Source organism: Pristiophorus japonicus, chromosome 4 (genome assembly GCF_044704955.1).
Source record: "Pristiophorus japonicus isolate sPriJap1 chromosome 4, sPriJap1.hap1, whole genome shotgun sequence".
Classification (NCBI taxonomy): Eukaryota; Metazoa; Chordata; class Chondrichthyes; family Pristiophoridae; genus Pristiophorus; species Pristiophorus japonicus.
This window is the reverse complement of record NC_091980.1, coordinates 152,166,514-152,183,187: the sequence shown is the minus strand read 5'-3', so window position 1 is coordinate 152,183,187 and position 16,674 is coordinate 152,166,514. Positions and strand designations below refer to the sequence as shown.

Below are 16,674 nucleotides of genomic sequence, written 5' to 3'. Positions count from 1 at the left end.
TTTAATTTAGCTCTTGGCTCCCTAAATTCGTCTTGTAGGACCTCATCCCGTTTTTTTACCTACCGGGTATATTGTTGGTACCTTTGTGCACCACGACAACTGATTGCAATATCTGCATCGCCCCTCTCTTGTGAAAAGAGATGCAAAGTATTCATTAAGATCCTTACCCACGTCTTCCACCTCCACACACACATTACCTTTATGGTCTCTTATAGGCCCTACCCTTCCTTTAGTTATCCTCTTGCTGTTAATGTACAGGTATTTGTAAAACATCTTTGGGTTTTCCTTGATTTTACTTGCCAATATTTATTTATTGTCCTCCCTTTGCTTTACAAATTTCCATTTTAATTTCACCTCTGCACTTTCTATACCCCTCTCAGGTTTCTGCAGTATTGAGCCCTCGGTATCTGTCATAAATCTCCCTTTTTTTCTTTATCCTATCCCTGTATGCCCCTTGATATCCAGGGGCTCGAGATTTGTTAGTCCCACCCGTTTTCTTTAAGGGGACATACTTTCTCCTAACCCTCACTATTTCCTCCTTGAATGCCTCCCACTGCTCTGACACTTTCAAGTAGCTGTTTCCAGTCCACTTTGGCTAAATCACATCTCAGCTTATTAAAATTGGCTTTTCTCCAATTGAGAACTTTTATTTCGGCTCTATCCATGTCCTTTTCCATAACTACCCTAAATCTAACTCAATTATGATCACTAGCACCAAAATGCTCTCCCACTGATGCCCCTTCCATCGGCCCAGCTTCATTTCCTAAAACTAAGTCCAGAACCACCCTCTCTTGTTGGACTTGCTACATAATGGCTAAAGAAATTGCCCTGAATGCTCCCTCTATACCTTTTACACAAATTTTATCCCAGTTAATATTAAGGTAGTTGAAATCCCCTGCTATTACTGCCTGAAATTCTATGGTGCACAAATGATATTGCCCTGTGTGATTGTAATCCTGTGTGTTAGTGAAATATTTTGCCATTATTCTCCATTGCTAAGTTGGTTCCTGTAAACTGTCAGCCCACTGGTACCTTGTCCAGGAACAAGCCGAGATAGTATCGGGAGACAAGCGCAATGGCTGACTTCTCCTCCCTCGCCCCCTTTCCTGGCCCACAGGTGCTGAGGCCATTTGTATCACCCCAAACGTTTTCCCCAATTAAAATTAGTTGGCACAAACAGAGGATCAAACCTGGGACCTTCCTATATTCGGACCACAAATGTGTTGTTTTAAATTGAGGGCAATGTAAAAACGTGGAAGTGTTAGTGAATGGAAGGGGCTCTTTAAATAAGGAAGTGTTGGCAAATTGAGGGGGGGATGTTTGAAGTGTTGGTGAATAGTTCCCTGTTTAGAAGATTGCACCACTATTAAAATGATCTAGTCTGCCACTCAAGTGTGTCGCTACACCATCTGCTCAAGCCAGTGGACGAATGATCCCCACACTCCCCTTTCCATCTCTTCTAGGCTTTATCCATGTGGTGCATGCCAGCAGTCTGGGATACATCGCATGCCAGTGTTCGCTCTTTTTGAGAAGGTGCCTGACCTGTGCTCAGTGCCTTACCTGGTGACACAATACTGAGCTCACCAAATGGCCAATTGCACCAAAATCTGCCCGAACTGACATGTTGCCAGTCGTGCTGGCCAGCACTGCCGCTGCTTTCTGAAGCAGGTGCTCCAGTGTATGAACAGTTGCACAGCACCTGTTGGCAGCCAGAATGATGAAGGGAAAAGAGGCGGTTTGTGATCTTGGGCTTTGATTTTCGCCACTGCCTGTCTGTATCGCAGGCACACATTCAGGAGCCTGAGAGCTGGTTGCCTGGCTCTGCCTTTAGCTGGGGGCTGGAGACCCCAACTGAATGGGCTCATCATCTGCAGACATGAACTCAGACACCCAGCTGTATCTCTCCACCACCTGTTCGAGACAAAAACATCTTCTGGCTCTGAGGCAGGGTCATAAGATCTGAAACGTCCATCTTTTTCCTTGCTCCACAGATACTGCCTGACTTGCTGTGTTCCAGCATTTTCTGTGTTTTACTTCTGATTTGCAGTATTTTTCTCTGTTTCATCTAAATGCAAGTTGTTTAAGTTGAATGAAACTAAATGAAGGTTGCAGCTTGTGATGGATATCTATAATCAGTCATGCAATGTTGTCACCTGAGAACTCACTTTTAGAGTGGAAACAAGTCTTCCTCAATTTCGAGGGACTGCCTATGATGTTTTGTTTTCTTCCCATGATTTTTGATAATCTTACGTTGCACATTCTGCACCAGCTGATGGGTCAGGCAGGCCTGTTGCTAAAGGCCTTGGCCATCCTGGAGGTCTGAGCCACACGTTTGCTCTCCAGTTCTCCTGGTCAATAACTGGCTTTGCTGTGGCTTATAATGGGGTGAAGTAGAGGTGGTTACAAACAGTGCTACAGTCTGGGCAATTGATGATATTTGAGTGCCCCATAAACCTCAAACTGCTGATTGGGTTTTGTTTCCTTTCAGTGTGTGTCACAGCCAGTGACAGCAGTGCTCGGGATAAGCCTGGAGGTCCCAGTATGTCCACTCCACATCCTGCTGCAGCACCTTTAGCACTATGCTCGGAACAGGTGGCAAAAACCCCAGACTGCAGCATTACTGTAATCCGTACTATCTGGCAATTTATGTTTTTAAAAAAAAAAAGTACCAAGTTTTAAAAGATCTGTTAATGGTAACAGATGATGGTGTTCACGGCATGAGTGATTTACGTAAGCCTACCTTGTGGTGTTGCAAGTAGATGATGGACTGGGACGTTGTGGGAAATTGCCCCGTGGCAGTGGAAGTATTCTCGTGATCTACTTTGGGCTCGACACATTGTTTGCTGTAAATGGGTGGATGTCAGTTACACAATACCTACAACAAATGGACAGTGTCTCTGTAAACAGTTTAAAGTGGCGTTGAATACGGCCTGTGGCTACAGGCCTGTCGAATGCTGCCCTTGTGTACAATGCTGAGTTTAGGGGCAGAGAGTAGTGCTGCGCAGTGTTGAGGTTGAGAGGTCAATGCAGCGTATCTTTGGTGATAGCCTGGGGCTTGAGCTCGACACGTGATTCTGTGCAGGAGAGTGTAAGGAAAATCAGGAATTGGTTGTCTGAGGAGTGCACGAAGGCCACTGGACTTCGGATTATAATCGATTTAGGGAATCCACATTAGTTCATTACAACCGATTACTAAAGTCCAGCCTGCCACTTCCAGTTCAATGTCATCAGATCTCAAGTATTTCAACATTGCATCTAACTGCCTGACTCACTTTATGGTAATGCATCGCATCGGAGGTCCCCTTTAGCCAGCTCTGTGTTTCTGCTATATCTCCGCTAAGAATTCCCTTAGTGTCCTGCAAACTGATTGTGACCAGTTTATTTCCCCTGACTTTTGTCCCATCCTGTTTAATGGGAAATGGTTGGTCCCACGTGTCCTGGCAGCTCTTCACCCATTCTTCGTATGTGATTTTAAACCGCAATAATTAGGAGCTCTCACGCTTGGCGTCCTCGCATAAGCACTTTACAGCACTGGTTACTGGTTAGTGATTAGTAACAGGAACCTTGGAGGATGCCCACCTCTTTTTACCCAGCTGTCCTGCCCAGGGGCAGAGAGGTCAATGGTTTAACTGTAAACCACATGAGTACAAAGTTCCCTTTTTACCAGTGGAAAGGCCAGTGTGTGTAAAGTAGGTACACTATGCAGCTGGATGAATATAGAAATACATAACTTGCCAGATAAAAGTAGTGCTGACCATTTTTTGAGTTCAAGTGGAAATATCAGAAATAACCTGAAAACGAATGCATCATAATCCTCCGCAATCTCACTCCGTTGGTGGCACTGAGAGTCCGAAGGTTGTAGGTACAAGGTTCAAGTCCCACTTCAGGACTTAAAACACATAATCCAAACTCTCACTTCGTGCATTATGATGGAGGAAGTGCAGCTTTAAAAAAAAAGAACATTCTATTGGAAGAGAATATAAACCAAAGCCCTGTCGACCCAGTCAGGCGAATATGCTGAAGATCTCGTAGCATTGCCTGAAGAAGAGTCGAGACTTCTCCCAGTATTCCTTTCACAACCAGCACCAAAAAAGATAACTGGTCATTGCTGAAGTACAATTTACCGTGTGCAGAATGGCTGTTGTTTGCCTATATAACATTGACTGTTTCTTTGTGTTCCTCGGATGTAGGCAATGCTGGCAATGGGTGTTTATTGCCCACCCCAGTTGTCGAGAGTCTTCCTGACGAGAAATAGTTTGTTTTTGTGCAGTTGGGCATCTTGCTCATAGTGGGGACTAGATGCACCTGTAGGCCAGACAGGCAGGGTCCTCTCTCCAAAGCTGGGCTTTTACCACAGTTCAGCAGCTTTCCTGGTCACTTTGCTGTGCCAGCCCACAAATGGCTAGATTTATTAAATTCTGGTACGATTGGAACTTGCATCTTCTAGATTGCTAGTCCAGCACCAGAACCATTGCACTATTGTACCTTGCATTTTGGAATAATAGATTCACCTGAAGTGTTCTGGGATGTTCTTCTCCGATGTGGTGCTTATAGAGAGCAGGCCATCCTAGACTGGGTGTTGTGTAATGAGAGAGGATTAATTAGGAATCTTGTTGTACGAGGCCCTTGGGGAAGAGTGACCATAATATGGTCCTGAACTTAAAGAAAGTAAACTTTGACAGTATGAGACATGAATTGACTAGGATAGACTGGCGAATGATACTTAAAAGGGTTGACGGTGGATAGGCAAGGGCAGATATTTAAAGATCACATGGATGACCTACAACAATTGTACATTCCTGTCTGGTGTAAAAATAAAATGGGGAAGATGGCACAACCATGGCTAACCAGGGAAATTAGGGATTGTGTTAAATCCAAGGAAGAGGCATATAAATTGGCCAGGAAAAGCAGCAAACCTGAGGACTGAGAGAAATTTAGAATTCAGCAGAGGAGGACAAAGGGTTTAATTAGGAGGGGGGAAATAGAGTATGAGAGTAAGCTTGCAGGGAACATAAAAACTGACTGCAAAAGTGTCTACAGATACGTGAAGAGAAAAACATTAGTGAATTCATAATGGGGAACAAGGAAATGGCAGACCAATTGACCAATACGTTGGTTCTGTCTTCACGAAGGAAGACACAAATAACCTCCCGAAAATACTAGGGGACTGAGGGTCTAGCGAGAAAGAGGAACTGAGGGAAATCCTTATTAGTCAGGAAATGGTGTTAGGGAAATTGATGGGATTGAAGGCCGATAAATCCCCAGGGCCTGATGGTCTGCATCCCAGAGTACTTAAGGAAGTGGCCCTAGAAATAGTAGATGCATTGGTGGTCATTTTCCAACATTCCATGGACTCTGGATCAGTTCCTATGGATTGGAGGGTAGCCAATGTAACCCCACTTTTTAAAAAAGGAGAGAGAGAGAAAACAGGGAATTACATGGGTAGTGGGGAAAATGCTGGAATTAATTATTAAAGATGTAATAGCAGTGCATTTGGAAAGCAGTGACATGATTGGTCCTAGTCAGCATGAATTTATGAAAGGGAAATCATGCTTGACAAATCTTCTAGAAATTTTGAGGATGTAACGAGTAGAGTGGACAAGGGAGAACCAGTGGATATGGTGTATTTGGACTTTCAAAAAGCTTTTGACAAGGTCCCACACAAGAGATTAGTGTACAAAATTAAAGCACCTGGTATTGGGGGTAATGTACTGACGTGGATGGAGAACTGGTTGGCAGACAGGAAGCAAAGAGTGGGAATAAACGGGTCCTTTTCAGAATGGCAGGCAGTGACTAGTGGGGTGCCATAAGGTTCAGTGCTGGGACCCCAGCTATTTACAATATATATTAATGATTTAGATGAAGGAATTGAATGTAATATCTCCAAGTTTGCAGATGACACTGAGCTGTGAGGAGGATGCTAAGAGGCTGCAGGGTGACTTGGATAGGTTAGGTGAGTGGGCAAATGTATGGCAGATGCAGTATAATGTGGATAAGTGTGAGGTTATCCACTTTGGTGGCAAAAACATGAAGGCAGATTATTATCTGAATGGTGATAGATTAGTAAAAGGGAAGGTGCAACGAGACCTGGGTGTCATGGTACATCAGTCATTTAAAGTAGGCATGCAGGTACAGGAGGCAGTTAAGAAAGCAAATGGCATGTTGGCCTTCATAACGAGAGGATTTGAGTATAGGAGCAGGGTGGTCTTGCTGCAGTTGTATCGGGCCTTGGTGAGGCCACACCTTGTGTATTGTTTGCAGTTTTGGTCTCCTAATCTGAGGAAGGACATTCTTGCTATTGAGGGAGTGCAGCGAAGGTTCACCAGACTGATTCTCGGGATGGCAGGACTGACACATGAAGAAAGATTGTATCGACTAGGCTTATATTCACTGGAATTTTGAAGAATGAGAGGGGATCTCATAGAAATATATAAAATTCTGACGGGACTGGACAGGTTAGATGCAGGAAGAATGTTCCCGATGTTGAGGTCCAGAACCAGGGGTCACAGACTAAGGAAAAGGGGTAAACCATTTAGGACCGAGATGAGGAGTAACTTTTTCACCCAGAGAATTGTGAACTTGTGGAATTCTCTACCACAGAAAGTTGTTGAGGCGAGTTCGTTGGATATATTCAAAATGGAGTTAGATGTGGCCCTTACGGCTAAAGGGATCAAGTTGTACGGAGAGAAAGCAGGAATGGGATACTGAAGTTGCATGATCAGCCATGATCATATTGAATGGCGGTGCAGGCTCGAAGGGCTGAATGGCCTGCTCCTGCACCTATTTTCTATGTTTCCCTAAACCACCTCTGCTTCTCTCTGCACCTTTTTAAAAACTTCTTCAAATTCCATCTCTTGGGCCAAACCTTGGGTCATCACTTCTAAACTCTCCTTTCCATGCTCAGCATTGACCTTCTGTGAATAGCTTTGGGACATTTTTTACATTAAATGTAAGAAGCTGTTCATTCAGTTTAGATCTCTCCTGATTGGGTACTTGGAGCAACCCTCTGACAACCTGTTGTTTTCAGCTCTCCCGGCTCAGCTTCCTTGTTCTGTGCTCTCATTCTAATGCTACATTTGTTCTGTTCTCGTGTATCAATTCATTTTTAAACTCTGAATCAAATTCTCCCTCACCATCTTTTTCCTATTAAAATAAGATGCTTGAAATAGCATTCTTTGGTGAAAACAATTCATGCTTGAGATTCCCTGTCCACGCCATTGTCTGAGGTGCCGGTAGAAATAGGAGAGAAAATCTTAGCGTGTTTAGGTGGGATCCTGCACGCCCCTGGGACTGGTTATAAACTTAAATTGACGTGGACCTGGGAACATATTTGCTCTCCTGTTAAATTCATGATATGAAAGTCTTAGATGGGGCAGGCTTTTCACACACTCAGAAATGCATTATAAAGCTACTCATTTTTTAACCTGACACATCATTTTTTAACCTGACACACAACATTGTAGATACCGACACGCATGAAATACAATTGACTGTAAAGTCTCTATTTGGCTCGTGCTCTCATAACCAATCCTCAAGAGTTGTGAATTGAGTGCAGGGTTCCAAACGGGGTGGTGACTAACCCACCATGAAGGTTTCATGCTGAATGGTGCCACTTTGCCAGTAGGGCAGGTGGTTGGTGCAGTGTGGCATCCTAGAATGGTTGCCTAGTTGCTACAGTTATGGAGGCAGTGCAAGTGGCAGGTTGTGAGTGATGAATGGCTTGTCCTAACTAGACGATGAAGGACATGACCTAGTATCGGCCTTTAGTGTGCAGAATATGATTCGTGCTCGTGCAAGGCCCTTTTTGACAGTGAGTGTGACATACTGCAGCCTATGGGGGTTACTGGTGGGTTCTTTCACTGATTCATTTGTAGGGTGTTGAAATCTGGGCTCTGTACAGTTCAAAGCCACACAGACCAGTGGGGTTGACTAGTGTGATCTACTCCCCAGAGTCCATCCCATCGACATCAGGCTGACAGACTGGCTGCTGGATTATGACAGCAGCACCACAAGAATTTGTGACGGTGAATCTCAATCAAATGTGGTTTATCAAAAGCCCAAAAACTGCACACAGCAGTGAAACTTTACACACACTATCTGTCTGTGGAACACTCTTTCAAACAGTGCCATACTCTGGCACTCTGTTCATTACATGCAGAAGGTGAAATCACAAGATAGACCCAAATGAGGTCGGCCCTTGAGCCCAGCAGGTGCAACAGCATCTGGTACATTGATTGTATGTAATATACGGGCACTGTACACATATCAAGTGTTCTTGTATCATATAGCCCTATAGTAGCAAGTATTGTATGTCATCCTAGTATTCTGTTGGGGCTGTACTGGTCCCAAGCGCAACGAGTATTGGGGTTTAACAATTATACATTGGGCACAATACCAGTATTAACAACTGGTCTGGTTCCAGGTAGAATAGCATCAGGCACAGTAATGGGACCCAGTGAAATAATGGTATGTGATGCCATGTCAACAGTGGGAACAGTACTAGCAGGGGAGGCATTTCAAACATTGGAAGGATTAATGTTGGCATGAGGCGCATTACTAGCATAAGAGTTAGTACGAATATTAGAGCACTGACATCAGTCAAAGTCCGAGTATCAGGGACAGTAGTGGCATGGGGTGCAGTATACATATCGGGGTCAGAAATGGAATCAAAGGCATTAGCAGTACTGGGGATGGTAACCGCATCAGGTGTAATGTGAGTATCGGACAGTACTAGCATTGAGTGTGGCACAAGTTGGGGACAATATAGTATCTGGTGTACTAGCCTTGGCAGCAGTACTAGTTTCAGGTGCAATATTAGTGATGGACACAATAATAGTATTTGAAACAGTGACCGCAATGAGCACTATAATCACATTGAGTACTACAATATGGTTCATGGCTTATTTGCTTAAGAATTCATAGCAACACATTGCTATTAAGAACTAGTTGGTTTATTAACAAAGGTTTAACACTCACACTACACATTACCAGTTCATCCACCAGGCTCACAACCACCTGCCTCGTCGTGGATGACCTAGACCCAACTGGCTGGGGTTTTATTGAGTCTTGTGAACATCACATGACTTGCTAAGCCACTCACAATGCAACAGGTTTACAAACCTGTGAGCATACTCAAGTGCATACATTACACGTCCAGTAACAATGTCCAGTGTCGTTTCTCACTCAAGCTGTAAAAACAGCCAGCAATACAGTCATTGTCAACCCCCACCAATCTTGGATTGACTCTGGAGAGCATTTTGAGCTATATAATACTAAGATAAACTACTGGAAGTTAAGTCAACAAAAAAAAAGAACAAACTTTTATACAGTGCCTTTCACGTCCTGAGGAAGCCCAAAAGTGCTTCACAGCCAATGAAGTACTTTTGAACTGTAGTCACCATTGGAATGTAGGAAATGTGGCAGCCAATTTGCACACAGCAAGATCCCACTAGTAGCAATGACATAAATGAACAGATTATATTTTTAAGTGATGGTTGAAGGATAAATATTGGCCAGATGAATAGTGCAATGGGATACAGAAGAAATAGGAGCGGGAGTAGGCCATTTGGGCCCTCTAGCCTGCTCCGCCATTCAGTGAGATCATGGCTGATCTTCTACCTCAACTCCACTTTCCTGCACTGTCCCCAAATCCCTTGATCCCCTTAATATTCAAAAATCTATCCAGCTCTGTTTTGAACATGCTCAAATACTGAGCTTCTACAGCCCCCTGTAGAGAATTCCAAAGATTCACCACCCTCTGAGTGCAGAAGTTTCTCCTCATCTCAATCCTAAATGGCCGACCCCTTATTCTGAGATTGTGACCCCTGGTTCTAGACTCCCCAACCCGGGGAAACATCCTCCCTGCATCTACCCTGTCAATTCCTGCAAGAATGTTTTGTTTCAATGAGATCACCTCTCATTCTTCTAAACTCTAGAGAATATAGGCCTAGTCTATTCAATCTCTCCCCATCCCAGGAATCAGTCTGGTGAACCTTCGTTGCACTCACTCTATGGCAATATATCCTTCCTTAGGTAGGGAGACCAAAACTACACAATACTCCAGGTGTGGTCTCACCAGGGTCCTATATAATTGCAGGAATACATCTTTACTCTTATGCTCAAATCCTCTTGTAATAAAGGCCAATATATCATTTGCTTTCTTAATTGCTTGCTGTACCTGCATGTTAACTTTCAGTGATTCGTGTATAAGGCCACCCAGGTCCCACCTGAGAGGGCAGACGGGGCCTCAGTTTATCGCCTTATTTGAAAAACGGCACCTCCTACCGTGCGGCACTCCATCAGTACTGCACTGAGTGTCAGCCTAGATTGTGTGTTTCAATCTCTGGAGTGGGTCTTTGACCTGCAACCTCCTGACTCGGACCTACCGACTGAGCCAAGGCAAAATAGTATCCAGGGCAATAAATATATCCAGGGTGGATGTTGGAGAAACTTAATGATGAATTAAGAATTTGACACTAGGAGATTTGTTCAAGCATGATAATAAATGCACTAAATAATTTTTAGTTGAAAATACTGGAGAAATGTTGCCTTAAAATAGTAAAGTTAATCTCCTAGTGCATCATGGTGGTATAGACTCAGAGATTGTATGTGTTACATAGAGGAGGCTGAGGTGATAAATGCAATTAAATTCAACCGAAGAGTCAAGTGTTGTCTTGCAGTTTGTCATCGAAACACCCTGATCCCACTTGTAATTTCTACAGTATGTGTGGCAAGTGTTTGTGTTGCATTGCTGGTGGCAAAGTGCTTCAATTTCGTGATGTTTAATACTTTTAATAGTCCTGGATTGCAGGACCTTGTAATAATTAGCATTGTCACCTGGCTTGTTTAGTATACAGCTACAATATGCGGCAGAAAGAAATCACTCAAACTTGTGTGATGTTCATAATTCACCACCTCATATTGCTGCCACACCAGTGACAGACCTGCAAACACCAGTACTTCAGCCCAGTCGTGTCAGTCCACACAGAACCCAAGGTTGGAAGGACAGGATAAATGGATCATTTTCAGGTTGGCAAACTGTAAATAGTGGGATGCCACAGGGATCAGTGCTGGGGCCTCAACTATTTACAATCTATATATTAATGACTTGGATGAAGGGACCAAGTGTAATATAACCAAATTTGCTGATGATACAAAGATAGGTGGGAAAGCAAGTTGTGAGGAGGACACAAATAATCTATGGATAGGCTCAGTGAGTGGGCAAACATATGGCAGATGGACTATAATGTGGGAAAATGTGAGATTATCCACCTTGGTAGGAAAAATAGAAAAGCAAATTATTATTTAAGTGGGGAGCAATTACAAAATGCTGCAGTACAGAGGGACCTGGGGGTCCCTGTGCATGAAACACAAAAAGTTAGTATGCAGGTACAACAAGTAATCAGGAAGGAAAATGGAATGTTGGCCTTTATTTTAAGGGGGATAGAGTATAAAAGCAGAGAAGTCCTTCTACAACTTTACAGGGTATTAGTGAGGTCACACCTGGAGTACTGCGTACAGTTTTGGTCTCCGTATTTAAGGAAGAATATACAGGATAGAAACATAGAAAATAGGTGCAGGAGTAGGCCATTCGGCCCTTCCAGCCTGCACCGCCATTCAATGAGTTCATGGCTGAACATGCAACTTCAGTACCCCATTCCTGCTTTCTCGCCATACCCCTTGATCCCCCTAGTAGTAAGGACTACATCTAACTCCTTTTTGAATATATTTAGTGAATTGGCCTCAACAACTTTCTGTGGTAGAGAATTCCACAGGTTCACCACTCTCTGGGTGAAGAAGTTTCTCCTCATCTCGGTCCTAAATGGCTTACCCCTTAGACTGTGACCCCTGGTTTTGGACTTCCCCAACATTGGGAACATTCTTCCTGCATCTAACCTGTCTAAACCCGTCAGAATTTTAAATGTTTCTATGAGATCCCCTCTCATTCTTCTGAACTCCAGTGAATACAAGCCCAGTTGATCCAGTCTTTCTTGATATGTCAGTCCCGCCATCCCGGGAATCAGTCTAGTGAACCTTCGCTGCACTCCCTCAATAGCAAGAATGTCCTTCCTCAAGTTAGGAGACCAAAACTGTACACAATACTCCAGGTGTGGCCTCACCAAGGCCCTGTACAACTGCAGCAACACCTCCCTGCCCCTGTACTCAAATCCCCTCGCTATGAAGGCCAACATGCCATTTGCTTTCTTAACCGCCTGCTGTACCTGCATGCCAAGCTTTAATGACTGATGTACCATGACACACAGGTCTCGTTGCACCTCCCTTTTTCCTATGCACCTCCCTTATCCGGCACTCTGGGGACCGGAATTGTGCCAAATAAGTGATTTTACCAGATGAGGGGAGGTCAACGGGGGGGGGGGGGGGGGGGGGGGGTAGGCGGCCAGAGGTCAGGGAGGAGGTCGACGTCCCGGGCGGGCCCGAAGTGTCAGTAGGCCGTGAAGGAAGTGTCGGCACGGCCCCAGTGGGTGTCGACGCAGCCCCAACAGGTGTCGATGTAGGCCGGGTGGCGGCGCGGGCCCAAAGTCGGGGTGGAGGTCAGCCGCGTTCTGCCCATATGCCTCCGGCCGCCGGAATCATGCCAGACGAGGGGTGGTGCTGGATAAGGGAGGTTCAACCTGTACTTGCATTGGAGGCAGTGCAGAGAAGGTTCACTCGGTTGATTCCTGAGATGAAGGGATTGTCATATGAAGAAAGGTTGAGTAGGTTGGGACTATACTCATTGGAGTTTAGAAGACTGAGAGACAATCTTATCGAAACATATTCTGAGGGGGCTTGACAGGGTAGATGCAGAGAGGATGTTTCCCCTTGTTGGGGAATCTAGAACTAGGGGGCCTAGTTTCAGAATAAGGGGTCGCCCATTTAAAACAGAAATGAGGAGGAATTTCTTCTGAGTTGTGAATCTTTGGAATTCTCTGCCCCAGAGAGCTGTGGAGACTGGGTCATCGAATATATTTAAGGTGTAGATAGACAGATTTTTGAATGATAGTCAAGGATTATGGGGAACGGGCAGGGAAGTGGAGTTGAGGCAAGGATCAAATCAGCCATGAATCTTATTGCATGGCGGAGCAGGCTCGAGGGGCTAAATGGTACTCCTGCTCCAATTTCTTATGTTATGTTATGTTCTGACAGAAGCTATAATTGTACTGCTAGGTATTGCTCACAGTTTAGGTTGACGTGGTATAAAGATTTCACCCACCCACCATATACTTTACTGAAATGCTAGCGGGTGTGAGGTGGAGGGTATTGCTAGGCTGCCTGGGTACATGATTTAGAGGAGAGTTTTCAGAGGTCTGCACATATTAATGCTCCAGTTTGAACGCCCTGCATCTGAATAATTGGTGCTGAGGAGTTGGGCTCACAGTGAGGTTAGGTTGTAAAAATGTTTTGTACTTAGCGATGGTTGCTAATCATGTTTCCTGATCTCTGCAGGATCTCCAAAAGGCCCAGTTTCTCCTGCACGAGAGGAGCTTTCTATGGCAGCAGACTTACTTCAGAGCGAGAATGGGAGCGGTGCAGAGCTGGCAAAGCCTCTCCATCTGCAGTACCTGGAGCGTGCACTACGACTTGACCCTTTCCTGCGTCAGGCTGCGAGTGTCTTCAACAGACCGATTTCCAGGTAAGCACACCGATTGCTAAGCTCGGGCTGCTGTGATGTTAGTTTGGTTTGTAGGTTGCTGATGGGAATTATATATATAAAAAAAACAATGGATAATAGTTAATAAAATAGAACGCAAGAGGGAACCGCTGTTTTACAGGTGACTGTATGTGAGTGTTGACCTGTAGAGAGCTGCCCTGCCTTTATTTTACTTTCAGAAATGTTATTTTGAAACATATGCCTGTGCACAGGGATCCTTTATGCTACCCTTTGTGCAGCATTTCAAGTGTACACACTGGAGTGATGAAGGGTAAGGAAATCCCTTGTAGTGTGTCTGATTTGAATCTTTGGTGCATTGTGTTTATGGCACCTTTGGATACCATCTTTCTCCCTCCAATGCACACTTAAAGTATGGGTTCAAGGTGAACTAAGTTAGCTGTATTAAAAGAAAAACGCAGACTTGCATTTATATAGTGCCTTTCATGACCACCAGATATTCCAAAGTGCTTTGCAGCCAATGAAATACTTTTGAAGCGTAGTCACTGTTGTAACGTAGGAAAATTGTGGGAGTTACAATTGGCCAGAGCTGCAGCCTGCCTAACAGGTCTGTCGCCCACTGTTACTCTATCAATGGGAGTTTAGAAGCATAAGAATTTGGAGTAGAAGTAGGCCACTCGGCCCCTCGAGCCAGCTCCACCATTCAATAAGATCATGGCTGATCTTCTACCTCAACTCCACTTTCCTGCACTGTCCTCATCCCTTGATCCCCTTAATATCCAAATATTGAATATCTCCAAGACTGAGTCTCCACAGCTCTCTGGGGTAGAGAATTCCAAAGATTCACCACCCTCTGAGTGCAGAAGTTTCTCCACATCTCAGTCATAAATGGCTGACCCTTTATTCTGAGACTGTGACCCCTAATTCTATACTCCCCAGCCAGAGGAAACATCCTCCCTGCATCCACACTGTCTAGCCGTATAAGAATTTTGTATGTTTCAATGAGATCACCTGTCATTCTTCTAAACTCTCGAGAACATAGGCCTAGTCTACTCAATCTCTCCTCATAGAACAATCCCCCATCCCAGGAATCAGTCTGGTGAACCTTCGCTGCACTCCCTCAATGGCAAGTATATCCTTCCTTCGGTAAGGAGACCAAAACTGTGCACAATACTCCAGGTGCAGTCTCACCAGGGCCCTATATAATTGCAATAAGACGTCTTTACTCATGTATGCAAATCCTCTCGTAATAAAGGCCAACATACCATTTGCTTTCTTAATTGCTTGCTGTCCCTGCATGTTAACTTTCAGCGATTGGTGTACAAGGTACCTCCCAGGTCCCTCTGAACACCAACATTTCCCAATCTCTCTCCATTTAAAAATACTCTACTTTTCTATTTTTCCTACCAAAGTGGATAACTTCACATTTCTCCACATTATATTCCATTTGCCATGTTGTTGCCCACTCACTTACACTGTCCATATCCCCTTGAAACCTCTTTGCATCCTCCTCACAACTTACATTCCCACCTAGCTTTGCATCATCAGCAAACTTGGATATATTACCTCATCCCTCATCCAAATTATTGATATAGATTGCGAATAGGTGTGACCCAAGCACCGATCCTTGCAGCACCCCGCTAGTTATAGCCTGCCAACCTGAAAATGACCCGTTTATTCCTACTCTCTGTTTTCTGTCCATTAACCAATCCTCAATCCATCCCATGAGCCCTAATTTTGTTTAATAACTTCTTGTGTGGCACCTTATCGTATGCCTTCTGAAAATCCAAATACACCACATCCACTGGTTTCCCCCTTATCTATTCTTCTAGTTACAACCTCAAAAAACTTTTAACAGATTTGTCAAACATGATTTCCCTTTCATAACTCCATATTGACTCTCCCCCATCCTAATATTTTCTAAGTGCCCTGCTAATAATAGATTCTAGCATTTTTCCTACAACTGATGTAAGGCTAACTGGTCTGTAGTTCCCCATTTTCTCTCTCCCTCCTTTCTTAAATAGCAGGGTTACATTTACTACCTTCCAATCTGCAGGAACCATTCTAGAACCTATGGAATTTTGGAAAATGACAACCAATGCATCCACTATTTCTATAGCCACCTCTTTCAAAACCCTAGGATTTAGGCCATCAGGTCCAGGAGATTATCGGTTTTCAGTCCCATTAATTTCTCCAGTACTAGTTTTTTACTAATACGAATTTCTTTCAGTTCCTCATTTTTGCTAGACCCTTGGTTCTCCCACTATTTACAGGATATTTTTTGTGTCTTATTCCATGAAGACAGATGCAAAGTATTTGTTTAATTTCTCTGCCATTTCCTTATTCCTCATTATAATTTCTCCTGTCTCAGCCTGTAAGGGACCCACATTTACTTTCGCTAATCTTTTCCTTTTTACATACCTATAGAAGTTTTTACAGTTTGTTTTTATGTCTCGTGAGTTTATTCTCATTATATTTTCCCTTTCTTTATCAATTTCTTGGTCCTCCTTTGCTGAATTCTAAAATCCTCCCAATCCTCAGGCTTACTGCTCCTTTTGGCAACATTATAAGCCTCTTCCTTTGATCTAATACTATCTTTAACTTCTCTTGTTAGCCATGGTTGGATCACTTTTCCTGTGGGGTTTTTGTGCATTAAAGGAATGTATGTTCGTTGTAAATTATGTATCAATTCTTTAAATGCTAGCCATTGTTTGTCTACCGTCATACCTTTTAATGTAGTTTCTCAATCTACCTTAGCCAACTTGCCCCTCCTACCTACGTAGTTTGCTTTGTTTATATTTAAGACCCTAATTTCGGATTTAACTAAATCACTTTCAAACTCAATCATATTATGGTCACTCTTCCCTGAAGGCCCATTTACTGCAAGGTTATTAATTAACCCTTTCTTATTGCACAATACTAGATCTAAAATAGCCTGTTCCCTAGTTGATTCCTCAACATATTGATCTAGAAAACCATCTTAACGTAGACATAGAAAACAGGTGCAGGAGTAGCCATTCGGCCCTTCGAGCCTGCACCACCATTCAATAAGATCATGGCTGATC

The 16,674-nt window shown here is 43.8% G+C and overlaps 1 protein-coding gene across 1 annotated transcript in view; it reads left to right on the top strand.

Moving 5' to 3' along the window:
• The window catches only part of ino80 (INO80 complex ATPase subunit), a 165,546-nt gene that overhangs the window by 19,774 nt on the left and 129,098 nt on the right, over nucleotides 1–16,674 (top strand). Inside the window, exon 2 of the mRNA XM_070877851.1 lies at nucleotides 13,447–13,633. Within this exon, the coding sequence (XP_070733952.1) occupies nucleotides 13,491–13,633 (143 nt within the window). The 5' untranslated portion in view covers nucleotides 13,447–13,490. The remainder of the gene's footprint in view (nucleotides 1–13,446; nucleotides 13,634–16,674) is intronic.